General features: G+C 48.5%; 1 protein-coding gene across 3 annotated transcripts in view; it reads left to right on the top strand.

Annotated features, from left to right (window-relative positions):
- SNX29 (sorting nexin 29) overlaps positions 1-24,687 on the top strand; it is a 235,980-nt gene that overhangs the window by 27,922 nt on the left and 183,371 nt on the right. For all 3 annotated transcript variants that reach the window (XM_063143273.1, XM_063143272.1, XM_063143274.1), the window contains exons 4-5: positions 18,762-18,886; positions 24,164-24,344. In XM_063143273.1, the coding sequence (XP_062999343.1) occupies positions 18,762-18,886; positions 24,164-24,344 (306 nt within the window). The remainder of the gene's footprint in view (positions 1-18,761; positions 18,887-24,163; positions 24,345-24,687) is intronic.

Here is a 24,687-nt window from a genome sequence, read left to right as displayed (position 1 = left end):
AGTTCTTGTTCTACCAGTAGCTTCACCGGCTTCACCTGGCAGTACTTGCCCTGCCAGTAGTTTCAACGGCTTCACCTGGCACTACTTGCTTTGCCAGTAGCTTCAACGGCTTCACCTGTCAGTTCTTGCCTTGCCAGTAGCTACAACGGCTTCACCTGTCAGTACTTGACTTGCCAGTAGCTTCAACGGCTTCACCTGTCAGTACTTGCCCTGCCAGTAGCTTCAACGGCTTCACCTGGCAGTACTTGCTTTGCCAGTAGCTTCAACGGCTTCACCTGTCAGTACTTGCCTTGCCAGTAGCTTCAACGGCTTCACCTGTCAGTACTTGCTCTGCCAGTAGCTACAACGGCTTCAGCTGTCAGTACTTGCTTTGCCAGTAGCTTCAACGGCTTCACCTGTCAGTACTTGCCTTGCCAGTAGCTTCAACGGCTTCACCTGTCAGTTCTTGCCTTGCCAGTAGCTACAACGGCTTCACCTGTCAGTACTTGACTTGCCAGTAGCTTCAACGGCTTCACCTGTCAGTACTTGCCTTGCCAGTAGCTTCAACGGCTTCACCTGTCAGTACTTGCTCTGCCATAAGCTACAACGGCTTCAGCTGTCAGTACTTGCTTTGCCAGTAGCTTCAACGGCTTCACCTGTCAGTACTTGCCTTGCCAGTAGCTTCAACGGCTTCACCTGTCAGTACTTGCCTTGACAGTAGCTTCAACGGCTTCACCTGTCAGTACTTGCCTTGACAGTAGCTTCAACGGCTTCACCTGTCAGTACTTGCCCTGCCAGTAGCTTCAACGGCTTCACCTGGCAGTACTTGCTTTGCCAGTAGCTTCAACGGCTTCACCTGTCAGTACTTGCCTTGCCAGTAGCTTCAACGGCTTCACCTGTCAGTACTTGCCTTGACAGTAGCTTCAACGGCTTCACCTGTCAGTACTTGCCCTGCCAGTAGCTTCAACGGCTTCACCTGTCAGTACTTGCTTTGCGAGTAGCTTTAACGGTATCGCCTGCCAGTACTTGCTCTCCCATTAAGCATTTGCCTCCTCCGTATTTTATCACTTGCGCTGTGTCAGTTTAACTTCCTCTCTCGGAAAGAGATCAATGGGGATGAGAAACTACTGAGAATGTCAAGCCGTTTTTGTGGCATATTTTAGCTCCCGCTTCTTTTGCGATGCACCTCTTGCTCTGCCAGTAGCTTCAACGGCTTCACCTGTCAGTACTTGCTCTGCCAGTAGCTTCACCGGCTTCACCTGTCAGTACTTGCTTTGCCAGTAGCTTCAACGGCTTCACTTGCCAGTACTTGCTTTGCCAGTAGCTTCACCGGCTTCACTTGCCAGTACTTGCTTTGCCAGTAGCTTCACCGGCTTCACTTGCCAGTACTTGCTTTGCCAGTAGCTTCACCGGCTTCACTTGCCAGTACTTTCTTTGCCAGTAGCTTCAACGGCTTCACTTGCCAGTACTTGCTTTGCCAGTAGCTTCACCGGCTTCACTTGCCAGTACTTGCTTTGCCAGTAGCTTCACCGGCTTCACCTGTAAGTTCTTGTTCTACCAGTAGCTTCACCGGCTTCACCTGGCAGTACTTGCCCTGCCAGTAGTTTCAACGGCTTCACCTGGCACTACTTGCTTTGCCAGTAGCTTCAACGTCTTCACCTGGCAGTACTTGCCTTGCCAGTAGCTTCAACAGCTTCACCTGTTAGTATTTACCTTGACAGTAGCTTCAACGGCTTCACCTGTCAGTTCTTGCTTTGCCAGTAGCTACAACGGCTTCAGCTGTCAGTACTTGCCTTGCCAGTAGCTTCAACGGCTTCACCTGTCAGTACTTGCCTTGACAGTAGCTTCAACGGCTTCACCTGTCAGTTCTTGCCTTGCCAGTAGCTACAACGGCTTCACCTGTCAGTACTTGACTTGCCAGTAGCTTCAACGGCTTCACCTGTCAGTACTTGCCCTGCCAGTAGCTTCAACGGCTTCACCTGGCAGTACTTGCTTTGCCAGTAGCTTCAACGGCTTCACCTGTCAGTACTTGCCTTGCCAGTAGCTTCAACGGCTTCACCTGTCAGTACTTGCTCTGCCAGTAGCTACAACGGCTTCAGCTGTCAGTACTTGCTTTGCCAGTAGCTTCAACGGCTTCACCTGTCAGTACTTGCCTTGCCAGTAGCTTCAACGGCTTCACCTGTCAGTACTTGCCTTGACAGTAGCTTCAACGGCTTCACCTGTCAGTACTTGCCCTGCCAGTAGCTTCAACGGCTTCACCTGTCAGTACTTGCTTTGCCAGTAGCTTCAACGGCTTTGCCAGTAGCTTCAACGGCTTTACCTGTCAGTACTTGCCTTGCCAGTAGCTTCAACGGCTTCACCTGTCAGTACTTGCCTTGACAGTAGCTTCAACGGCTTCACCTGTCAGTACTTGCCCTGCCAGTAGCTTCAACGGCTTCACCTGTCAGTACTTGCTTTGCGAGTAGCTTTAACGGTATCGCCTGCCAGTACTTGCTCCCCCATTAAGCATTTGCCTCTTCCGTATTTTATCACTTGCGCTGTGTCAGTTTAACTTCCTCTCTCGGAAAGAGATCAATGGGGATGAGAAACTACTGAGAATGTCAAGCCGTTTTTGTGGCATATTTTAGCTCCCGCTTCTTTTGCGATGCACCTCTTGCTCTGCCAGTAGCTTCAACGGCTTCACCTGTCAGTACTTGCTCTGCCAGTAGCTTCACCGGCTTCACCTGTCAGTACTTGCTTTGCCAGTAGCTTCACCGGCTTCACTTGCTAGTACTTGCTTTGCCAGTAGCTTCACCGGCTTCACTTGCCAGTACTTGCTTTGCCAGTAGCTTCAACGGCTTCACTTGCCAGTACTTGCTTTGCCAGTAGCTTCACCGGCTTCACCTGTCAGTACTTGCCCTGCCAGTAGCTTCACCGGCTTCACTTGCCAGTACTTGCTTTGCCAGTAGCTTCACCGGCTTCACCTGTAAGTACTTGCTCTGCCAGTAGCTTCACCAGCTTCACTTGTGAGTACTTGCTTTGCCAGTAGCTTCAACGGCTTCACCTGTCAGTACTTGCCTTGCCAGTAGCTTCAACGGCTTCACCTGTTAGTACTTGCTCTGCCAGTAGCTTCACAAGCTTCACTTGTGAGTACTTGCTTTGCCAGTAGCTTCACCGGCTTCACCTGTCAGTACTTGCTTTGCCAGTAGCTTCACCGACTTCACCAGGCAGTACTTGCCTTGCCAGTAGCTTCAACAGCTTCACCTGTTAGTATTTACCTTGACAGTAGCTTCAACGGCTTCACCTGTCAGTTCTTGCTTTGCCAGTAGCTACAACGGCTTCAGCTGTCAGTACTTGCCTTGCCAGTAGCTTCAACGGCTTCACCTGTCAGTACTTGCCTTGACAGTAGCTTCAACGGCTTCACCTGTCAGTTCTTGCCTTGCCAGTAGCTACAACGGCTTCACCTGTCAGTACTTGCCTTGCCAGTAGCTTCAACGGCTTCACCTGTCAGTACTTGCCCTGCCAGTAGCTTCAACGGCTTCACCTGGCAGTACTTGCTTTGCCAGTAGCTTCAACGGCTTCACCTGTCAGTACTTGCCTTGCCAGTAGCTTCAACGGCTTCAGCTGTCAGTACTTGCTTTGCCAGTAGCTTCAACGGCTTCACCTGTCAGTACTTGCCTTGCCAGTAGCTTCAACGGCTTCACCTGTCAGTACTTGCCTTGACAGTAGCTTCAACGGCTTCACCTGTCAGTACTTGCCCTGCCAGTAGCTTCAACGGCTTCACCTGGCAGTACTTGCTTTGCCAGTAGCTTCAACGGCTTTACCTGTCAGTACTTGCCTTGCCAGTAGCTTCAACGGCTTCACCTGTCAGTACTTGCCTTGACAGTAGCTTCAACGGCTTCACCTGTCAGTACTTGCCCTGCCAGTAGCTTCAACGGCTTCACCTGTCAGTACTTGCTTTGCGAGTAGCTTTAACGGTATCGCCTGCCAGTACTTGCTCCCCCATTAAGCATTTGCCTCCTCCGTATTTTATCACTTGCGCTGTGTCAGTTTAACTTCCTCTCTCGGAAAGAGATCAATGGGGATGAGAAACTACTGAGAATGTCAAGCCGTTTTTGTGGCATATTTTAGCTCCCGCTTCTTTTGCGATGCACCTCTTGCTCTGCCAGTAGCTTCAACGGCTTCACCTGTCAGTACTTGCTCTGCCAGTAGCTTCACCGGCTTCACCTGTCAGTACTTGCTTTGCCAGTAGCTTCACCGGCTTCACTTGCTAGTACTTGCTTTGCCAGTAGCTTCACCGGCTTCACTTGCCAGTACTTGCTTTGCCAGTAGCTTCAACGGCTTCACTTGCCAGTACTTGCTTTGCCAGTAGCTTCACCGGCTTCACCTGTCAGTACTTGCCCTGCCAGTAGCTTCACCGGCTTCACTTGCCAGTACTTGCTTTGCCAGTAGCTTCACCGGCTTCACCTGTAAGTACTTGCTCTGCCAGTAGCTTCACCAGCTTCACTTGTGAGTACTTGCTTTGCCAGTAGCTTCAACGGCTTCACCTGTCAGTACTTGCCTTGCCAGTAGCTTCAACGGCTTCACCTGTTAGTACTTGCTCTGCCAGTAGCTTCACAAGCTTCACTTGTGAGTACTTGCTTTGCCAGTAGCTTCACCGGCTTCACCTGTCAGTACTTGCTTTGCCAGTAGCTTCACCGACTTCACCAGGCAGTACTTGCCTTGCCAGTAGCTTCAACAGCTTCACCTGTTAGTATTTGCCTTGACAGTAGCTTCAACGGCTTCACCTGTCAGTTCTTGCCTTGCCAATAGCTACAACGGCTTCAGCTGTTAGTACTTGCCTTGCCAGTAGCTTCAACGGCTTCACCTGTCAGTACTTGCCTTGACAGTAGCTTCAACGGCTTCACCTGTCAGTTCTTGCCTTGCCAGTACTTGCTTTGCCAGTAGCTTCACCGGCTTCACTTTGCCAGTACTTGCTTTGCCAGTAGCTTCACCGGCTTCACTTTGCCAGTACTTGCTTTGCCAGTAGCTTCACCGGCTTCACTTTGCCAGTACTTGCTTTGCCAGTAGCTTCACCGGCTTCACTTTGCCAGTACTTGCTTTGCCAGTAGCTTCACCGGCTTCACTTTGCCAGTACTTGCTTTGCCAGTAGCTTCACCGGCTTCACTTTGCCAGTACTTGCTTTGCCAGTAGCTTCACCGGCTTCACTTTGCCAGTACTTGCTTTGCCAGTAGCTTCACCGGCTTCACTTTGCCAGTACTTGCTTTGCCAGTAGCTTCACCGGCTTCACTTTGCCAGTACTTGCTTTGCCAGTAGCTTCACCGGCTTCACTTTGCCAGTACTTGCTTTGCCAGTAGCTTCACCGGCTTCACTTTGCCAGTACTTGCTTTGCCAGTAGCTTCACCGGCTTCACTTTGCCAGTACTTGCTTTGCCAGTAGCTTCACCGGCTTCACTTTGCCAGTACTTGCTTTGCCAGTAGCTTCACCGGCTTCACTTTGCCAGTACTTGCTTTGCCAGTAGCTTCACCGGCTTCACTTTGCCAGTACTTGCTTTGCCAGTAGCTTCACCGGCTTCACTTTGCCAGTACTTGCTTTGCCAGTAGCTTCACCGGCTTCACTTTGCCAGTACTTGCTTTGCCAGTAGCTTCACCGGCTTCACTTTGCCAGTACTTGCTTTGCCAGTAGCTTCACCGGCTTCACTTTGCCAGTACTTGCTTTGCCAGTAGCTTCACCGGCTTCACTTTGCCAGTACTTGCTTTGCCAGTAGCTTCACCGGCTTCACTTTGCCAGTACTTGCTTTGCCAGTAGCTTCACCGGCTTCACTTTGCCAGTACTTGCTTTGCCAGTAGCTTCACCGGCTTCACTTTGCCAGTACTTGCTTTGCCAGTAGCTTCACCGGCTTCACTTTGCCAGTACTTGCTTTGCCAGTAGCTTCACCGGCTTCACTTTGCCAGTACTTGCTTTGCCAGTAGCTTCACCGGCTTCACTTTGCCAGTACTTGCTTTGCCAGTAGCTTCACCGGCTTCACTTTGCCAGTACTTGCTTTGCCAGTAGCTTCACCGGCTTCACTTTGCCAGTACTTGCTTTGCCAGTAGCTTCACCGGCTTCACTTTGCCAGTACTTGCTTTGCCAGTAGCTTCACCGGCTTCACTTTGCCAGTACTTGCTTTGCCAGTAGCTTCACCGGCTTCACTTTGCCAGTACTTGCTTTGCCAGTAGCTTCACCGGCTTCACTTTGCCAGTACTTGCTTTGCCAGTAGCTTCACCGGCTTCACTTTGCCAGTACTTGCTTTGCCAGTAGCTTCACCGGCTTCACTTTGCCAGTACTTGCTTTGCCAGTAGCTTCACCGGCTTCACTTTGCCAGTACTTGCTTTGCCAGTAGCTTCACCGGCTTCACTTTGCCAGTACTTGCTTTGCCAGTAGCTTCACCGGCTTCACTTTGCCAGTACTTGCTTTGCCAGTAGCTTCACCGGCTTCACTTTGCCAGTACTTGCTTTGCCAGTAGCTTCACCGGCTTCACTTTGCCAGTACTTGCTTTGCCAGTAGCTTCACCGGCTTCACTTTGCCAGTACTTGCTTTGCCAGTAGCTTCACCGGCTTCACTTTGCCAGTACTTGCTTTGCCAGTAGCTTCACCGGCTTCACTTTGCCAGTACTTGCTTTGCCAGTAGCTTCACCGGCTTCACTTTGCCAGTACTTGCTTTGCCAGTAGCTTCACCGGCTTCACTTTGCCAGTACTTGCTTTGCCAGTAGCTTCACCGGCTTCACTTTGCCAGTACTTGCTTTGCCAGTAGCTTCACCGGCTTCACTTTGCCAGTACTTGCTTTGCCAGTAGCTTCAACGGCTTCACTTTGCCAGTACTTGCTTTGCCAGTAGCTTCACCGGCTTCACTTTGCCAGTACTTGCTTTGCCAGTAGCTTCAACGGCTTCACTTTGCCAGTACTTGCTTTGCCAGTAGCTTCACCGGCTTCACTTTGCCAGTACTTGCTTTGCCAGTAGCTTCACCGGCTTCACTTTGCCAGTACTTGCTTTGCCAGTAGCTTCACCGGCTTCACTTTGCCAGTACTTGCTTTGCCAGTAGCTTCACCGGCTTCACTTTGCCAGTACTTGCTTTGCCAGTAGCTTCACCGGCTTCACTTTGCCAGTACTTGCTTTGCCAGTAGCTTCAACGGCTTCACTTTGCCAGTACTTGCTTTGCCAGTAGCTTCAACGGCTTCACTTTGCCAGTACTTGCTTTGCCAGTAGCTTCAACGGCTTCACTTTGCCAGTACTTGCTTTGCCAGTAGCTTCACCGGCTTCACTTTGCCAGTACTTGCTTTGCCAGTAGCTTCAACGGCTTCACTTTGCCAGTACTTGCTTTGCCAGTAGCTTCAACGGCTTCACTTTGCCAGTACTTGCTTTGCCAGTAGCTTCAACGGCTTCACTTTGCCAGTACTTGCTTTGCCAGTAGCTTCAACGGCTTCACTTTGCCAGTACTTGCTTTGCCAGTAGCTTCACCGGCTTCACTTTGCCAGTACTTGCTTTGCCAGTAGCTTCACCGGCTTCACTTTGCCAGTACTTGCTTTGCCAGTAGCTTCAACGGCTTCACTTTGCCAGTACTTGCTTTGCCAGTAGCTTCAACGGCTTCACTTTGCCAGTACTTGCTTTGCCAGTAGCTTCACCGGCTTCACTTTGCCAGTACTTGCTTTGCCAGTAGCTTCAACGGCTTCACTTTGCCAGTACTTGCTTTGCCAGTAGCTTCAACGGCTTCACTTTGCCAGTACTTGCTTTGCCAGTAGCTTCAACGGCTTCACTTTGCCAGTACTTGCTTTGCCAGTAGCTTCAACGGCTTCACTTTGCCAGTACTTGCTTTGCCAGTAGCTTCAACGGCTTCACTTTGCCAGTACTTGCTTTGCCAGTAGCTTCAACGGCTTCACTTTGCCAGTACTTGCTTTGCCAGTAGCTTCAACGGCTTCACTTTGCCAGTACTTGCTTTGCCAGTAGCTTCAACGGCTTCACTTTGCCAGTACTTGCTTTGCCAGTAGCTTCAACGGCTTCACTTTGCCAGTACTTGCTTTGCCAGTAGCTTCAACGGCTTCACTTTGCCAGTACTTGCTTTGCCAGTAGCTTCAACGGCTTCACTTTGCCAGTACTTGCTTTGCCAGTAGCTTCAACGGCTTCACTTTGCCAGTACTTGCTTTGCCAGTAGCTTCAACGGCTTCACTTTGCCAGTACTTGCTTTGCCAGTAGCTTCAACGGCTTCACTTTGCCAGTACTTGCTTTGCCAGTAGCTTCAACGGCTTCACTTTGCCAGTACTTGCTTTGCCAGTAGCTTCAACGGCTTCACTTTGCCAGTACTTGCTTTGCCAGTAGCTTCAACGGCTTCACTTTGCCAGTACTTGCTTTGCCAGTAGCTTCAACGGCTTCACTTTGCCAGTACTTGCTTTGCCAGTAGCTTCAACGGCTTCACTTTGCCAGTACTTGCCCTGCCAGTAGCTTCACCGGCTTCACTTTGCCAGTACTTGCCCTGCCAGTAGCTTCACCGGCTTCACTTGCCAGTACTTGCCCTGCCAGTAGCTTCACCGGCTTCACTTGCCAGTACTTGCCCTGCCAGTAGCTTCACCGGCTTCACTTGCCAGTACTTGCTCTGCCAGTAGCTTCACCGGCTTCACTTGCGAGTACTTGCCCTGCCAGTAGCTTCACCGGCTTCACTTGCCAGAACTTGCTTTGCCAGTAGCTTCACCGGCTTCACCTGTTAGTACTTGCTCTGCCAGTAGCTTCACCGGCTTCACTTGCGAGTACTTGCTTTGCCAGTAGCTTCACCGGCTTCACCTGTCAGTACTTGCTTTGCCAGTAGCTTCACCGGCTTCACTTGGCAGTACTTGCTTTGCCAGTAGCTTCACCGGCTTCACCTGTCAGTTCTTGCCTTGCCAGTAGCTACAACGGCTTCAGCTGTCAGTACTTGCCTTTCCAGTAGCTTCAACGGCTTCACCTGTCAGTATTTGCCTTGACAGTAGCTTCACCGGCTTCACCTGTCAGTTCTTGCCTTGCCAGTAGCTACAACGGCTTCACCTGTCAGTACTTGCCCTGCCAGTAGCTTCAACGGCTTCACCTGTCAGTTCTTGCCTTGCCAGTAGCTACAACGGCTTCACCTGTCAGTACTTGCTCTCCCATTAAGCATTTGCCTCCTCCGTATTTTATCACTTGCGCTGTGTCAGTTTAACTTCCTCTCTCGGAAAGAGATCAATGGGGATGAGAAACTACTGAGAATGTCAAGCCGTTTTTGTGGCATATTTTAGCTCCCACTTCTTTTGCGATGCACCCCTTGCTTTGCCAGTAGCTTCAACGGCTTCACCTGTCAGTACTTGCTCTGCCAGTAGCTTCACCGGCTTCACCTGTCAGTACTTGCTTTGCCAGTAGCTTCACTGGCTTCACTTGCCAGTACTTGCTTTGCCAGTAGCTTCAACGGCTTCACTTGCCAGTACTTGCTTTGCCAGTAGCTTCTACGGCTTCACTTGCCAGTACTTGCTTTGCCAGTAGCTTCACCGGCTTCACTTGCCAGTACTTGCTTTGCCAGTAGCTTCACCGGCTTCACCTGTAAGTTCTTGCTCTGCCAGTAGCTTCACCGGCTTCACCTGGCAGTACTTGCCCTGCCAGTAGCTTCAACGGCTTCACCTGGCAGTACTTGCCTTGCTAGTAGCTTCAACGGCTTCAGCTGTCAGTACTTGCCTTGCCAGTAGCTTCACCGGCTTCACTTGCCAGTACTTGCTTTGCCAGTAGCTTCAACGGCTTCACCTGTCAGTACTTGCCCTGCCAGTAGCTTCACCGGCTTCACTTGCCAGTACTTGCTTTGCCAGTAGCTTCACCGGCTTCACCTGTAAGTACTTGCTCTGCCAGTAGCTTCACCGGCTTCACTTGTGAGTACTTGCTTTGCCAGTAGCTTCAACGGCTTCACTTGCCAGTACTTGCTTTGCCAGTAGCTTCAACGGCTTCACCTGTCAGTACTTGCCCTGCCAGTAGCTTCACCGGCTTCACTTGCCAGAACTTGCTTTGCCAGTAGCTTCACCGGCTTCACCTGTAAGTACTTGCTCTGCCAGTAGCTTCAATGGCTACACCTGTCAGTACTTGCCTTGCCAGTAGCTTCACCGGCTTCACCTGTTAGTACTTGCTCTGCCAGTAGCTTCACCAGCTTCACTTGTGAGTACTTGCTTTGCCATTAGCTTCACCGGCTTCACCTGTCAGTACTTGCTTTGCCAGTAGCTTCACCGGCTTCACTTGCCAGTACTTGCTTTGCCAGTAGCTTCACCTGTCAGTTCTTGCCTTGCCAGTAGCTACAACGGCTTCACCTGTCAGTACTTGCCTTGACAGTAGCTTCACCGGCTTCACCTGTCAGTTCTTGCCTTGCCAGTAGCTACAACGGCTTCACCTGTCAGTACTTCCCCTGCCAGTAGCTTCAACGGCTTCACATGTCAGTACTTGCTCTGTGAGTAGCTTTAACGGTATCGCCTGCCAGTACTTGCTCTCCCATTAAGCATTTGCCTCCTCCGTATTTTATCACTTGCGCTGTGTCAGTTTCACTTCCTCTCTCGGAAAGAGATCAATGGGGATGAGAAACTACTGAGAATGTCAAGCCATTTTTGTGGCATATTTTAGCTCCCACTTCTTTTGCGATGCACCCCTTGCTCTGCCAGTAGCTTCAACGGCTTCACCTGTCAGTACTTGCTCTGCCAGTAGCTTCACCGGCTTCACCTGTCAATACTTGCTTTGCCAGTAGCTTCACTGGCTTCACTTGCCAGTACTTGCTTTGCCAGTAGCTTCAACGGCTTCACTTGCCAGTACTTGCTTTGCCAGTAGCTTCACCGGCTTCACTTGCCAGTACTTGGTTTGCCAGTAGCTTCAACGGCTTCACTTGCCAGTACTTGCTTTGCCAGTAGCTTCACCGGCTTCACCTGTAAGTTCTTGCTCTGCCAGTAGCTTCACCGGCTTCACCTGGCAGTACTTGCCCTGCCAGTAGCTTCAACGGCTTCACCTGGCAGTACTTGCTTTGCCAGTAGCTTCAACGTCTTCACCTGGCAGTACTTGCCTTGCCAGTAGCTTCAACAGCTTCACCTGTTAGTATTTGCCTTGCCAGTAGCTTCAACGGCTTCACCTGTCAGTTCTTGCCTTGCCAGTAGCTTCACCGGCTTCACTTGCCAGTACTTGCTTTGCCAGTAGCTTCAACGGCTTCACCTGTCAGTACTTGCCCTGCCAGTAGCTTCACCGGCTTCACTTGCCAGTACTTGCTTTGCCAGTAGCTTCACCGGCTTCACCTGTAAGTACTTGCTCTGCCAGTAGCTTCACCGGCTTCACTTGTGAGTACTTGCTTTGCCAGTAGCTTCAACGGCTTCACTTGCCAGTACTTGCTTTGCCAGTAGCTTCAACGGCTTCACCTGTCAGTACTTGCCCTGCCAGTAGCTTCACCGGCTTCACTTGCCAGAACTTGCTTTGCCAGTAGCTTCACCGGCTTCACCTGTAAGTACTTGCTCTGCCAGTAGCTTCAATGGCTACACCTGTCAGTACTTGCCTTGCCAGTAGCTTCACCGGCTTCACCTGTTAGTACTTGCTCTGCCAGTAGCTTCACCAGCTTCACTTGTGAGTACTTGCTTTGCCATTAGCTTCACCGGCTTCACCTGTCAGTACTTGCTTTGCCAGTAGCTTCACCGGCTTCACTTGCCAGTACTTGCTTTGCCAGTAGCTTCACCTGTCAGTTCTTGCCTTGCCAGTAGCTACAACGGCTTCAGCTGTCAGTACTTGCCTTGCCAGTAGCTTCACCGGCTTCACCTGTCAGTACTTGCCTTGACAGTAGCTTCACCGGCTTCACCTGTCAGTTCTTGCCTTGCCAGTAGCTACAACGGCTTCACCTGTCAGTACTTGCCCTGCCAGTAGCTTCAACGGCTTCACATGTCAGTACTTGCTCTGTGAGTAGCTTTAACGGTATCGCCTGCCAGTACTTGCTCTCCCATTAAGCATTTGCCTCCTCCGTATTTTATCACTTGCGCTGTGTCAGTTTAACTTCCTCTCTCGGAAAGAGATCAATGGGGATGAGAAACTACTGAGAATGTCAAGCCGTTTTTGTGGCATATTTTAGCTCCCACTTCTTTTGCGATGCACCCCTTGCTCTGCCAGTAGCTTCAACGGCTTCACCTGTCAGTACTTGCTCTGCCAGTAGCTTCACCGGCTTCACCTGTCAGTACTTGCTTTGCCAGTAGCTTCACTGGCTTCACTTGCCAGTACTTGCTTTGCCAGTAGCTTCAACGGCTTCACTTGCCAGTACTTGCTTTGCCAGTAGCTTCACCGGCTTCACTTGCCAGTACTTGGTTTGCCAGTAGCTTCAACGGCTTCACTTGCCAGTACTTGCTTTGCTAGTAGCTTCACCGGCTTCACCTGTAAGTTCTTGCTCTGCCAGTAGCTTCACCGGCTTCACCTGGCAGTACTTGCCCTGCCAGTAGCTTCAACGGCTTCACCTGGCAGTACTTGCTTTGCCAGTAGCTTCAACGTCTTCACCTGGCAGTACTTGCCTTGCCAGTAGCTTCAACAGCTTCACCTGTTAGTATTTGCCTTGCCAGTAGCTTCAACGGCTTCACCTGTCAGTTCTTGCCTTGCCAGTAGCTACAACGGCTTCAGCTGTCAGTACTTGCCTTGCCAGTAGCTTCAACGGCTTCACCTGTCAGTACTTGCCTTGACAGTAGCTTCAACGGCTTCACCTGTCAGTTCTTGCCTTGCCAGTAGCTACAACGGCTTCAGCTGTCAGTACTTGCCTTGCCAGTAGCTTCACCGGCTTCACCTGTCAGTACTTGCCCTGCCAGTAGCTTCAACGGCTTCACCTGTCAGTACTTGCTTTGCGAGTAGCTTTAACGGTATCGCCTGCCAGTACTTGCTCTCCCATTAAGCATTTGCCTCCTCCGTATTTTATCACTTGAGCTGTGTCAGTTTCACTTCCTCTCTCGGAAAGAGATCAATGGGGATGAGAAACTACTGAGAATGTCAAGCCGTTTTTGTGGCATATTTTAGCTCCCGCTTCTTTTGCGATGCACCTCTTGCTCTGCCAGTAGCTTCAACGGCTTCACCTGTCAGTACTTGCTCTGCCAGTAGCTTCACCGGCTTCACCTGTCAGTACTTGCTTTGCCAGTAGCTTCACCGGCTTCACTTGCCAGTACTTGCTCTGCCAGTAGCTTTAACGGCTTCACTTGCCAGTACTTGCTTTGCCAGTAGCTTCACCGGCTTCACTTGCCAGTACTTGCTTTGCCAGTAGCTTCAACGGCTTCACCTGTCAGTACTTGCCCTGCCAGTAGCTTCACCGGCTTCACTTGCCAGTACTTGCTTTGCCAGTAGCTTCACCGGCTTCACCTGTCAGTACTTGCTCTGCCAGTAGCTTCACCAGCTTCACTTATTTATTTATTTATTACATTTTTATACCTCCCCATAGCCGAAGCTCTCTGGGCGGTTCACAAAAATTAAAACCATCATAAAACAGCCAACAAGTTAAAAATACAAATACAAAATACAATATAAAAAGCACAACCAGGATAAAACCACGTAGCAAAATTGATATAAGATTAAAATACAGAGTTAAAACAGTATAATTTAAATTTAAGTTAAAATTAAGTGTTAAAATACTGAGTGAATAAAAAGGTCTTCAGCTGGCGACGAAAAGAGTACAGTGTAGGCGCCAGGCGGACCTCTCTGGGGAGCTCATTCCACAACCGGGGTGCCACAGCGGAGAAAGCCCTCCTCCTAGTAGCCACCTGCCTCACTTCCTTTGGCAGGGGCTCACGGAGAAGGGCCCCTGTAGATGATCTTAAGGTCCGGGTAGGTACATATGGGAGGAGGCGTTCCTTCAAATAACCTGGCCCCAAACCGTTTAGGGCTTTAAATGTCAATACCAGTACTTTGAATCGGGCCCGGACCTGGACTGGCAGCCAATGAAGTTGTAAAAGGACTGGCGTAATGTGATCTCGCCAGCCAGTCCCTGTTAGTAAACGGGCTGCCCTGTTTTGTACCAGCTGAAGCTTCCGGACCGTTTTCAAAGGCAGCCCCACGTATAACGCATTGCAGTAATCCAAACGAGAGGTTATCAATAGCTTCAATGGCTTCACTTGCCAGTACTTGCTTTGTCAGTAGTTTCACCAGTTCACTTGCCAGTACTTGCTTTGCCAGTAGCTTCAACGTCTTCACCTGTCAGTACTTGCCTTGCCAGTAGCTTCAACGGCTTCACCTGTTAGTACTTGCTTTGACAGTAGCTTCAACGGCTTTACCTGTCAGTACTTGCCTTGCCAGTAGCTTCAACGGCTTCACCTTTCAGTTCTTGCCTTGCCAGTAGCTACAACGGCTTCAGCTGTCAGTACTTGCCTTGCCAGTAGCTTCAACGGCTTCACCGGTCAGTACTTGCTCTGCCAGTAGCTTCAACGGCTTCACTTGCCAGTACTTGCTTTGCCAGTAGCTTCACCGGCTACACTTGCCAGTACTTGCTTTGCCAGTAGCTTCACCGGCTTCACCTGTCAGTACTTGTCCTGCCAGTAGCTTCACCGGCTTCACTTGCCAGTACTTGCTTTGCCAGTAGCTTCACCGGCTTCACCTGTAAGTACTTGCTCAGCCAGTAGCTTCACCAGCTTCACTTGTGAGTACTTGCTTTGCCAGTAGCTTCAACGGCTTCACCTGTCAGTACTTGCCTTGCCAGTAGCTTCAACGGCTTCACCTGTTAGTACTTGCTTTGCCAGTAGCTTCAATGGCTTCACTTGTCAGTACTTGCTTTACCAGTAGCTTCACCGGTTCACTTGCCAGTACTTGCAATGCCAGTAGCTTCAACGGCTTCACCTGTCAGTACTTGCCTTGCCAGTAGCTTCAACGGCTTCACCTGTTAGTACTTGCCTTGCCAGTAGCTACAACGGCTTCAGCTGTCAGTACTTGCTTTGCCAGTAGCTTCAACGGCTTCACCTGGCAGTACTTGCCTTGCCAGTAGCTTCAACGGCTTCACCTGTTAGTACTTGCCTTTCCAGTAGCTTCAACGGCTTCACCTGTCAGTACTTGCCTTGACAGTAGCTTCAACGGCTTCACCTGTCAGTTCTTGCCTTGCTAGTAGCTACAACGGCTTCAGCTGTCAGTACTTACCTTGCCAGTAGCTTCAACGGCTTCACCGTTCAGTACTTGCTCTGCCAGTAGCTTCTACGGCTTCACTTGCCAGTACTTGCTTTGCCAGTAGCTTCACCGGCTTCACCTGCCAGTACTTGCTTTGCCAGTAGCTTCACCGGCTTCACCTGTCAGTACTTGCCCTGCCAGTAGCTTCACCGGCTTCACTTGCCAGTACTTGCTTTGCCAGTAGCTTCACCGGCTTCACCTGTAAGTACTTGCTCTCCCAGTAGCTTCACCGGCTTCACTTGTGAGTACTTGCTTTGCCAGTAGCTTCAACGGCTTCACCTGTCAGTACTTGCCTTGCCAGTAGCTTCAACGGCTTCACCTGTTAGTACTTGCCTTGCCAGTAGCTTCACCGGCTTCACCTGGCAGTACTTGCCCTGCCAGTAGCTTCAACGGCTTCAGCTGTCAGTACTTGCTTTGCCAATAGCTTCAACGGCTTCACCTGGTAGTACTTGCCTTGCCAGTAGCTTCAATGGCTTCCCCTGTTATTACTTGCCTTAACAGTAGCTTCAACGGCTTCACCTGTCAGTTCTTGCCTTGCCAGTAGCTACAACGGCTTCAGCTATCAGTACTTGCCTTGCCAGTAGCTTCAACGGCTTCACCTGTCAGTACTTGCCTTGATAGTAGCTTCAACGGCTTCACCTGTCAGTTCTTGCCTTGCCAGTAGCTACAACGGCTTCAGCTGTCAGTACTTGCCTTGCCAGTAGCTTCAGTGGCTTCACCGGTCAGTACTTGCTCTGCCAGTAGCTTCTACGGCTTCACTTGCCAGTACTTGCTTTGCCAGTAGCTTCACCGGCTTCACTTGCCAGTACTTGCTTTGCCAGTAGCTTCACCGGCTTCACCTGTCAGTACTTGCTTTGCCAGTAGCTTCACCGGCTTCACTTGCCAGTACTTGCTTTGCCAGTAGCTTCAACGGCTTCACTTGCCAGTACTTGCTTTGCCAGTAGCTTCACCGGCTTCACCTGTAAGTTCTTGCTCTGCCAGTAGCTTCACCGGCTTCACCTGGCAGTACTTGCCCTGCCAGTAGCTTCAACAGCTTCACCTGGCAGTACTTGCTTTGCTAGTAGCTTCAGCGTCTTCACCTGGCAGTACTTGCCTTGCCAGTAGCTTCAACAGCTTCACCTGTTAGTATTTGCCTTGACAGTAGCTTCAACGGCTTCACCTGTCAGTTCTTGCCTTGCCAGTAGCTACAACGGCTTCAGCTGTCAGTACTTGCCTTGCCAGTAGCTTCAACGGCTTCACCTGTCAGTACTTGCCTTGACAGTAGCTTCAACGGCTTCACCTGTCAGTTCTTGCCTTGCCAGTAGCTTCAACGGCTTCACCTGTCAGTACTTGCCCTGCCAGTAGCTTCAACGGCGTCACCTGGCAGCCTGTAACCCTTACTTTATGTGCCCCAACTCCTAATTTAAGACTACCCCATACCCATTTAACTGATATCCTGTTTGAGTGCCCACACAGAATAAGGGTAAAATGGTCTGATAAATTAAGCAGTCTTCTAGAGGAAAGATTAAACTCCGATTCAATAATTCGATTAAGATCAGCAATTTTGTGCAAGGAATCGGCTGCATCCTCTATAAAAGCATATGATGATTTAATCGACTCCTTCCAAGATGCTTTAACTCATGCAGGCAGGTCAGCCCCAGACAATACTGCCCCTACGATCTATAAGGGCCCTACTTGGTTTGATAGAGAATGTTACCTGAAGAAAAATGAGTTAAGGGAGTCTTATATAACCTACAGAAAATTGGGCTACAATTATCTCCCTTCGACCTATTTTCAGCTAAAAAAGCAATATAAGTCCCTCATAGCCCAAAAAAGACGCCAAGCTGAACGAAACTCCTGGTCCCTGCTGTTAAATGCCTCCTTAAATAATGATTCAAAAATGTTTTGGCAGATTGTGTCGGGCGCCTTACGATCCAACTGCCAAGCACCCAGTTGTACAATTCCAGCTCAGGTCTGGGAGGATCATTTCAGAGCCATTTTTACCGACCCAGACACTATACAATCAGCTCAGGTTGATATGCAGGATGTCACTTTCTCTTCCCTCCCCCCCTGGAATTCAGTCTCTAAGGAGGAAGTGATTGAACTAATCCAACAACTTAAAGGGGGTAAGGCACCCGGCATAGATTTTATCCCTGCTGAATTTATTAAAATCAATCAGGATTGGTGGGCCCCTTTGTTAGCCGCTCTTTTTACCGTTATAAATCAATCTGGCAAAATCCCTGACAGTTGGAGACACGCAATTGTGGTTCCGATATACAAAAAGGGATATCCAAAGGATCCTGGGAATTTTAGACCTATCAGCCTCCTCTCAATAATAGGCAAGCTCTATGCTCGATTTCTATCTAATAGACTAACTGACATCCTCGAGGCCAATAATGTTGTCACGGAGGCCCAAGCTGCCTTTAGAAAGAATCACTCCACTTCTGATCATGGTCTGATTCTTTTTCACTTAGCTGAGAAACATCTTAAGTTTCTACGTAGCAAACTGTTTGTCGCCTTCATGGATCTGAAGTCCGCTTTCGACTCCATCCCTAGAACTAAACTATGGGAGAAATTAGATAAAATCCTGGTGGACAAAAGACTTCTTAATCTTATAATGGTTCTATACAGCAACAGCAGGATGCAAGTTAGATGTGGCACACAGGGACAGCTTTCAAATGAAATTCCTATGTCTAGAGGAGTAAGACAGGGCTGTATCCTCGCACCTACACTATTATAGTACTCAACACTACTATTGTCTAACAACTATGGGATACATCAGCTTTTTTGTAATTTTTGAATAATAATAAATGAGTTTCTTGTTAATCGTCCTTCTCCACTAGTGGTTCGAGTAGTTGTGTGCGTTCAGGCACCTTATATATATATATCACCTTATATATTATGGCTAAGCCATAAAAGGAAAGGAAAGGAACCTCTCGTGCAAGCACTGAGTCATTACTGACACTTGGAGGAATGCCAGCTTTTGCTGACGTTTTCTTGGCAGGCCTTATAGCGGGGTGGTTTGCCGTTGCCTTCCCTGGCCGTTATTCCCTTTCCCCCAGCTAACTGGGTACTCATTTTACCGACCTCGGGAGGATGGAAGGCTGAGTTGACCCGAGCCAGCTGCCTGAGAACCAGCTTCCACTGGGATCGAACTCAGGCCTTGGGGAGAGTTTCAGCTGCAGAAACTGCTGCTTTACCACTTAATCACTGTGGCTTAGCGTGTTGTCTAAATGGGGTCAGTGTTGACCTCAAAGTGCGTAACCACCATGACTTAGTGTGTCGTTTGAACATGGTCTTTGACTTAATCTGCGCCCTGAGCTCTATCTTAGCTTTTCCTCTCAGAAAAGGATATTAAAAAAGCGCCTTGGTTTCCCAGTGTTTCTAGTTTCCCATAGTAAAGTAGATGCAAAACATCTCCCAACCTTGCCCAGGAGGGTGAGCAGCCGGGACGACCATTTGAGGTTTCATCGCAGCGTCCAGGGGAATAGGTTTCCATGTTAAATGGGGAAGTCCACACAACTTGGCATTGACTTCAGCTACATGAGGCATGCTGCATTTAAAATCTAGCTGCTGGTTTCCTCCCTCCCTCTCTCTCTCTCTCTCTCTCTCTCTCTCATAGCATTTCTATTTTTCCTGCGGCGTTTCTCATCGAACTGCTATTGTCTTGCAGAGTTACGTGCCTCTGTGCTCAGTTTGAATCCGTGCTCCAGCATGGTTTGAAGAGGACCCGGGGACTGGCCTTAACTGCAGCAGCAATCAAACAGGCAGCAGGCTTCTCCAGTAAAACCGAAATGGGTAATTTAAGCTTCCAATATGCCACACTCTTCTTCTTTTTCGGAAAACATTTCAACAACCTGTTGTGTGTGTGTGTGTGTGTGTGTGTAAACCGCACTATTGGGAAGGAAGAGCTATTATATATTGTCTACGTCCCTCTTTTTTGGAGAAATGCACAGTTACGATTGTCATGATGGGAGTGTTTTTGCTGCTGTCTTAATATGGCTGCATTTTATCGGAATTGTGATGTTCTTTTTTCATTCCGAAATCTATACTTGGGCATTACCTTTATTACGGTAGCTAAAGGTCACGAAACAATGTTATTTGATAAACATATTGCCCAAATAAGGAATTTTTATATTTTTCCCTTATGGGACTACCTATGCATTTCCTTTTTTTAAAAAATTAAGCCTCCTTTAAAAGTCTTGGCCCTAAAAGGCAGCCTATAAATACTTAAAAAAAAGAAGTAGTAAATATGAACTGTTTCATGTATACTAGTGCTGGGAAGTCCGTAGCTTCCAAAGGTGGTTGGACTACTGCTCCCATCAGGCAGGTTGGTAAGTTGTTTGGGATGATGGGAATTGTGGTCCAAAAACATCTGGAGGGATACAGGTTCCCTTTCGCCCTGCTTTTACGTCCAGATTGGCTCCTAAAGCTGGTTACACTTAACATCTAAACTAATGTAGAACGTAATTAGAGGTGTGTGTGCTTGTGCGTAAATAGATTCTGCATTCCACCATTATAAAGCAGTAATTGGGGTGTGTGTGTCATTCTGACATTCATAAAATCTAATTTTTTTCACCAATCTCCCTGAAATTTACATGTTTCAGGAAGAAGTGTTGGTTTTACATCACCTGAACATTTCAAGAAGATTGGTGAAAGATTGAGGGAAGGATGGCAGTTAAAAGTACAAAATAATAATAATAATAATAATAATAATAATAATAATAATAATAATAATAATAATATATTTATTTGTTACCCGCCTCTCCCTCTGGATCGAGGCGGGGTACAACACAAATAAAAACACCATAAAATACTGGAAGACTGTTAAGTTGACAAATCTCTCCTGGCAAGCCATTCCACAAACTGGGAGCGGCAGAAGAAAAGGTCCTCTGGGTAACGGTTGTCAGCCTTGTTTTTGTTGGCTGGAGTAAATTCTTCCCAGAGGACCTGAGTGTGCGGGGCGGATTGTCCGGGAGAAGGCGATCCCGCAGGTAGCCTGAATGCAAACCATGTAGGGCTTTAAAGGTGATAACCAACACTTTATACTTCGCCCGGAAACTAATTGGCAGCCAGTGAAGGGATTTTAAGACTGGTGTGAATGTCTTATGAAATGTCTCTGAGTCAAAATGACTCTGATAACATAGGCTGGCGAGGATAGGTGCAAATTTGGGGAATTGAGCGTTCTCTTTAGGCTCCTGTTGGTTGATGACACTATTCCTGGTACCAAGTTCTTCCCTTCGGAGGGAAAGGCCTGAAGAAATGTAGATACGAACCCACAGAAGCAGCCCTTCTGTCCTGCAAAATCTTGTGTATGAACATCTATATTGCAATGCAATATAGGACGCAATCCTATGCATGTTTAGCCGAAAAATGTCCTACACCTCCCAGCATGCTGGCTAGTGCATGCTGGGAGTTGTAGGCTCCCCACCCCAGCCTAAACATACATAGGATTGTACCTTAAGGGATTTGTCAGCATTGGAATTGAAGCCTCTGAGGTTCCATTGGTTGATCTGACATAAGAACATCAGAAGAGCCCTGCTGGATCAGACCAAGGCTCCATCTAGTTGTAGTCCAACACATCTGGAGCGCCCCAGGTTGATGAAGGCTGATCTAGTCCTTTGTTCACACAGTGGCCAACCAGCTGTTGGCCAGAGAACCGCAAGCAGGAAACGGTGCAATAGCACTCTCTTACCCATGTTCCCCAGCAACTGGGGTATACAGTCTTACTGCGTCTGATACTGGAGGTTGCACTTAGCCTTCAAGACTGATAGCCAATATTTACAATCAGGCACGGAGAAAATGAAACACAGAATCTTTCAGGCAGTCTTCTCTGAGGGATGTGGGAGGTCAGTCCCGTGCAAGGACAATGGGTCAAAAGCCTAGGGAGCCAGCTGGACTCATTAGGCAGTCAGGAGGGGAGACGAGTTTTGCAAACGATTTGAACCCAGCCTTCTAAATAAGCTCACAAAAATTACCAGCATGCAAAATGATTTACTAGCCTTCTAAGAGGCTAGAAGCATGGAAACGCAGGCTAATTAAAAATAAATCTGTCCGCTGCCAAGTGGACAAGGGAAGTACAGTCTGTCCCTCCTTGGTCAGCCCACTTGATTTCAGTGCTAGCCATGGGGGAAGCCAGACGACTTGCCTGCATAGAATTCCGGGTTGCCTATGGCGAGTCCTCGGTCTGAACCAATGAGCAAAGTCCTACTATGGAGGCATAAAGGCAAAAGTTGGGGCCGTTGCTCAGTGGTAGAACACCTGCTTTGTCTGCAGATCCCCGGCATCTGCCGGTAGGGCAAAGAGAGAATCCCTCCTGAAACCCTGGAGAGCCATTGCTGCCAGTCAGTGTCGGCAATACTGGTCTTGATGGCCCAAGGGTTTGACTCCATATAAGGCAGCTTGCTACGTTCCTAAACATCAGGCTAGGCGAGGCTTGTAACAACCGTTCCGAGAGCGTTTGCCAGATAGATACTAGGAAGGCAAAAGCTTTTATAATCTCTTTACCCATTCTAAGTCTTTTCAATTCCTAGGAATCTGTTTTTAATACTCTACTTAACGAACAGGCACTTATCCTTAAACCTTGCTGTTAATTAAAAATCCCCCCCAAGTCAGCAGGCAGATATGTCCTCCCCTTTACTAAGGCTGTGATCCTAAGCATGTTTACCTGGGAGGAAGACCCATTGAACCCAGGGGGAGTAAATATGTATAGGGCTGCGTTCCATGTTTGGCCGTGCTAGGATAATTTTGCTGGCTGACCCTTGGGCACAGGAGATTAGGTTTAGCGTTAGAAATTGAATTCTGCAGGGATAATTTGTGAGCAGCTTTAAAGCCATTTCCGGATACGATGCGAGGTTACACGTTCAACCATCTGGAAAACCCTTTTCAAAGTCTTAAACTGGCATTTAAAAAAGTAGAATGTGTACATAATACCTTGAACTTAGTAGCTTGAACAATCTATATGAAGCGGCACCCCGACTGTGGAATGCCCTCCCCTTGGAGGCCCGACTGGCGCCATCGCTGATTTTATTCCGGCCCCAAGTGAAAACATGGCTTTTTAACAAAGCCTTTCATGGCTGAATTCACTAAGTTGGCACGTTGTTTGAACTGTTTTGATAGTTTTACTGCTTTTAAATTATATATTGCTTTAACTTGGTTTATGGTTTAATTTGTTTTTAGCTGTGTATATTTACTGTCTTGTACTGTATGCTTTTATCTGTACGCCGCCCTGAGATCTTATTGATATAGGGCGGGATATAAATGTTTTAAATAAATAAGTGTATGGAGATTAAAAAGTGTACCTTGAAATAATAATGTTAAGGGGAGTTTTCATAGGTGTTATAAAGCCTGATGAAATAGGGCCATCCCCCCCCCAAAAAAACCTGTAGTTTGTTGGAGTTTGAACAAGCAATGAATTGACTGCTGCTTTCTACCCACTCCCCCACAACCCTGGTTTACCCAGCTGCAGAGGGGACTTCCAGGTTCCTTAAACCACAGTTTCCTGTCCCTGGATGTCCGAATAGGGAAACTGTGGTTAAAAGCAGACGCAGGGAACCTGTGGCCCTCCAGATGTTGTTGGACCAACTTCCATCAGCCCCAGGAAGTATGGCCAATGGTAATGGATGATGGGAGTTGTAATCCAACAAATCTGGATGGCCATAGGTCCCCTCCCTTGGTTTCAGGGCTTGCTACAAACCGGGATTTGATCCTGGTTTTCGATCCTGGTTTGTACGGAGCCCTTAAAGCAGTTTTCCCGGTCTGCATGTCATGGGAAACAGTGGTTTGAGCAGGAAGTCTCCTTTTCTGTAGCTGGGTGTGCCAGAGGAAAGCCAGACATGGTGCCGGGGAGGTGGGGTGGGGAGCACTAAGCTCTTTGCTTCTTGTTTGTTTATTGATCTTTGGGTAGTTCACAGCAGTTGAAATCGTAAAATGCAAGACAATAAAATACGATGTAAACCTTTAGAACAACAAAGAGCATCTACCAGCAGCGCAAAGATTTTAAATACTATACCAGATGTAAAACAAACTGAAAAACTGAAATGCCTGGGAGGATAAAAAGGTGTCTTCACCTGGTGCTGAAAGGAGCATGATGTAGGTGCCGGGCGAACCTCTCTGGGAAGTTAATTCCGTAACTGGGGTGCCACAACAGAAGACGGCCCTCCCCCTCCTGGGAAAGGACTGCTGAAGCTGATCTTAGGGTCTGGGCAGGTGTATATTGTTTGGTTGGGGTGGCCCCACTCTGTTTCAACCAGCGTGGGAAGGCAGTTGATTGTGGCAGTACTTTTTTATCCAACTTCTTGGAATTGCGTAGAAGCAAATTTAGGAAATCTCATAGAATCTTAGAATAGTAGAGTTGGAAGGGGACTCTAAGGCCATCGAGTCCAACACCCTGCTCAATGCAGGAATCCACCCTAAAACATCCCTGAGAAGATGGTTGTCCAGCTGCCTCTTGAATGCCTCTAGTGTGGGAGAGCCCACAACCTCCCTAGGTAACTGGTCCCATTGTCGCACTGCTCTAACAGTCAGGAAGTTTTTCCTGATGTCCAGCTGGAATCCAGCTTCCTGTAACTTGAGCCTAGTATTCCATGTCCTGCACTCTGGGATGATCGAGAAGAGATCCTGGCCCTCCTCTGTGTGACAACCTTTCAAGCCCTTGAAAAGTGCTATCCTGTCTCCCCTCAATCTTCTCTTCTCCAGGCTAAACATGCCCACTTCTTTCAGTCTCTCCTCATAGGGCTTTGTTTCCAGACCCCTGATCATCCTCATTGCCCTCCTCTGAACCCCCTCCAACTTGTCTGCATCCTTCTTGAAGTGTGATGCCCAGAACTGCCCGCAGTACTCAAGATGAAGCCTAACCAGGGCCGAATAGAGAAGAACCAGTACCTCATGTAATTTGGAAGCTATACTTCTATTAATGCAGCCCAAAATAGCATTTGCTTTTTTTGCAGCCGTATCACACTGTTGGCTCATATTCAGCTTGTGATCTACAATTCCAAGATCCTTCTCGTTTGTAGTATTGCTGAGCCAAGTATCCCCCATCTTGTAACTGTGCTTGTGCCTATATCTATTTTTCAGAGCCCGTGTTCTGGTACTATGTGAAAGAAGTTCTTAATAAGCATGAGCTGCAGCGTTTCTACTCCCTGCGGAATATCACGACGGATGTTGGCAGAGGTCGTGCCTGGCTGCGCTGTGCGCTAAATGAGCATTCCTTAGAAAGATACTTCCATATGCTGCTTGCGGATAAAACCCGGCTTAGGTAACTTCTGTTTTAATGCTTTCTTGATGGGTAAATTTGCATTGGCGGAGGCCGCCTGATGAGACAGCTGAAGCTGCAAGAACAGGCTAAAGCGCCTAATTACGGTGTGAACCGAGTATTAGAGGTGAAATGAAACTGATGAATTACTCATTTGCGGTTTTAAATAGCCAAGCTATCATTTCAATCTCTTAGGCTTATAGACAGTTGTACTACAGCTTTGGTTATAGCAGAAGTGCTTTTGATTTTGATTTTAAAAATGAACGAATTCGTAACGGACTGGATACATACCAATTTCTTATTAGTCCTGCTTGGGAAGCCAAACAATAATCCATGGGAATGGGGT

The sequence above is a fragment of the Elgaria multicarinata genome, chromosome 17, assembly GCF_023053635.1.
Source record: "Elgaria multicarinata webbii isolate HBS135686 ecotype San Diego chromosome 17, rElgMul1.1.pri, whole genome shotgun sequence".
In the NCBI taxonomy this organism is placed as follows: domain Eukaryota; kingdom Metazoa; phylum Chordata; class Lepidosauria; order Squamata; family Anguidae; genus Elgaria; species Elgaria multicarinata.
This window is presented reverse-complemented; position numbering and strand designations above follow the sequence as displayed.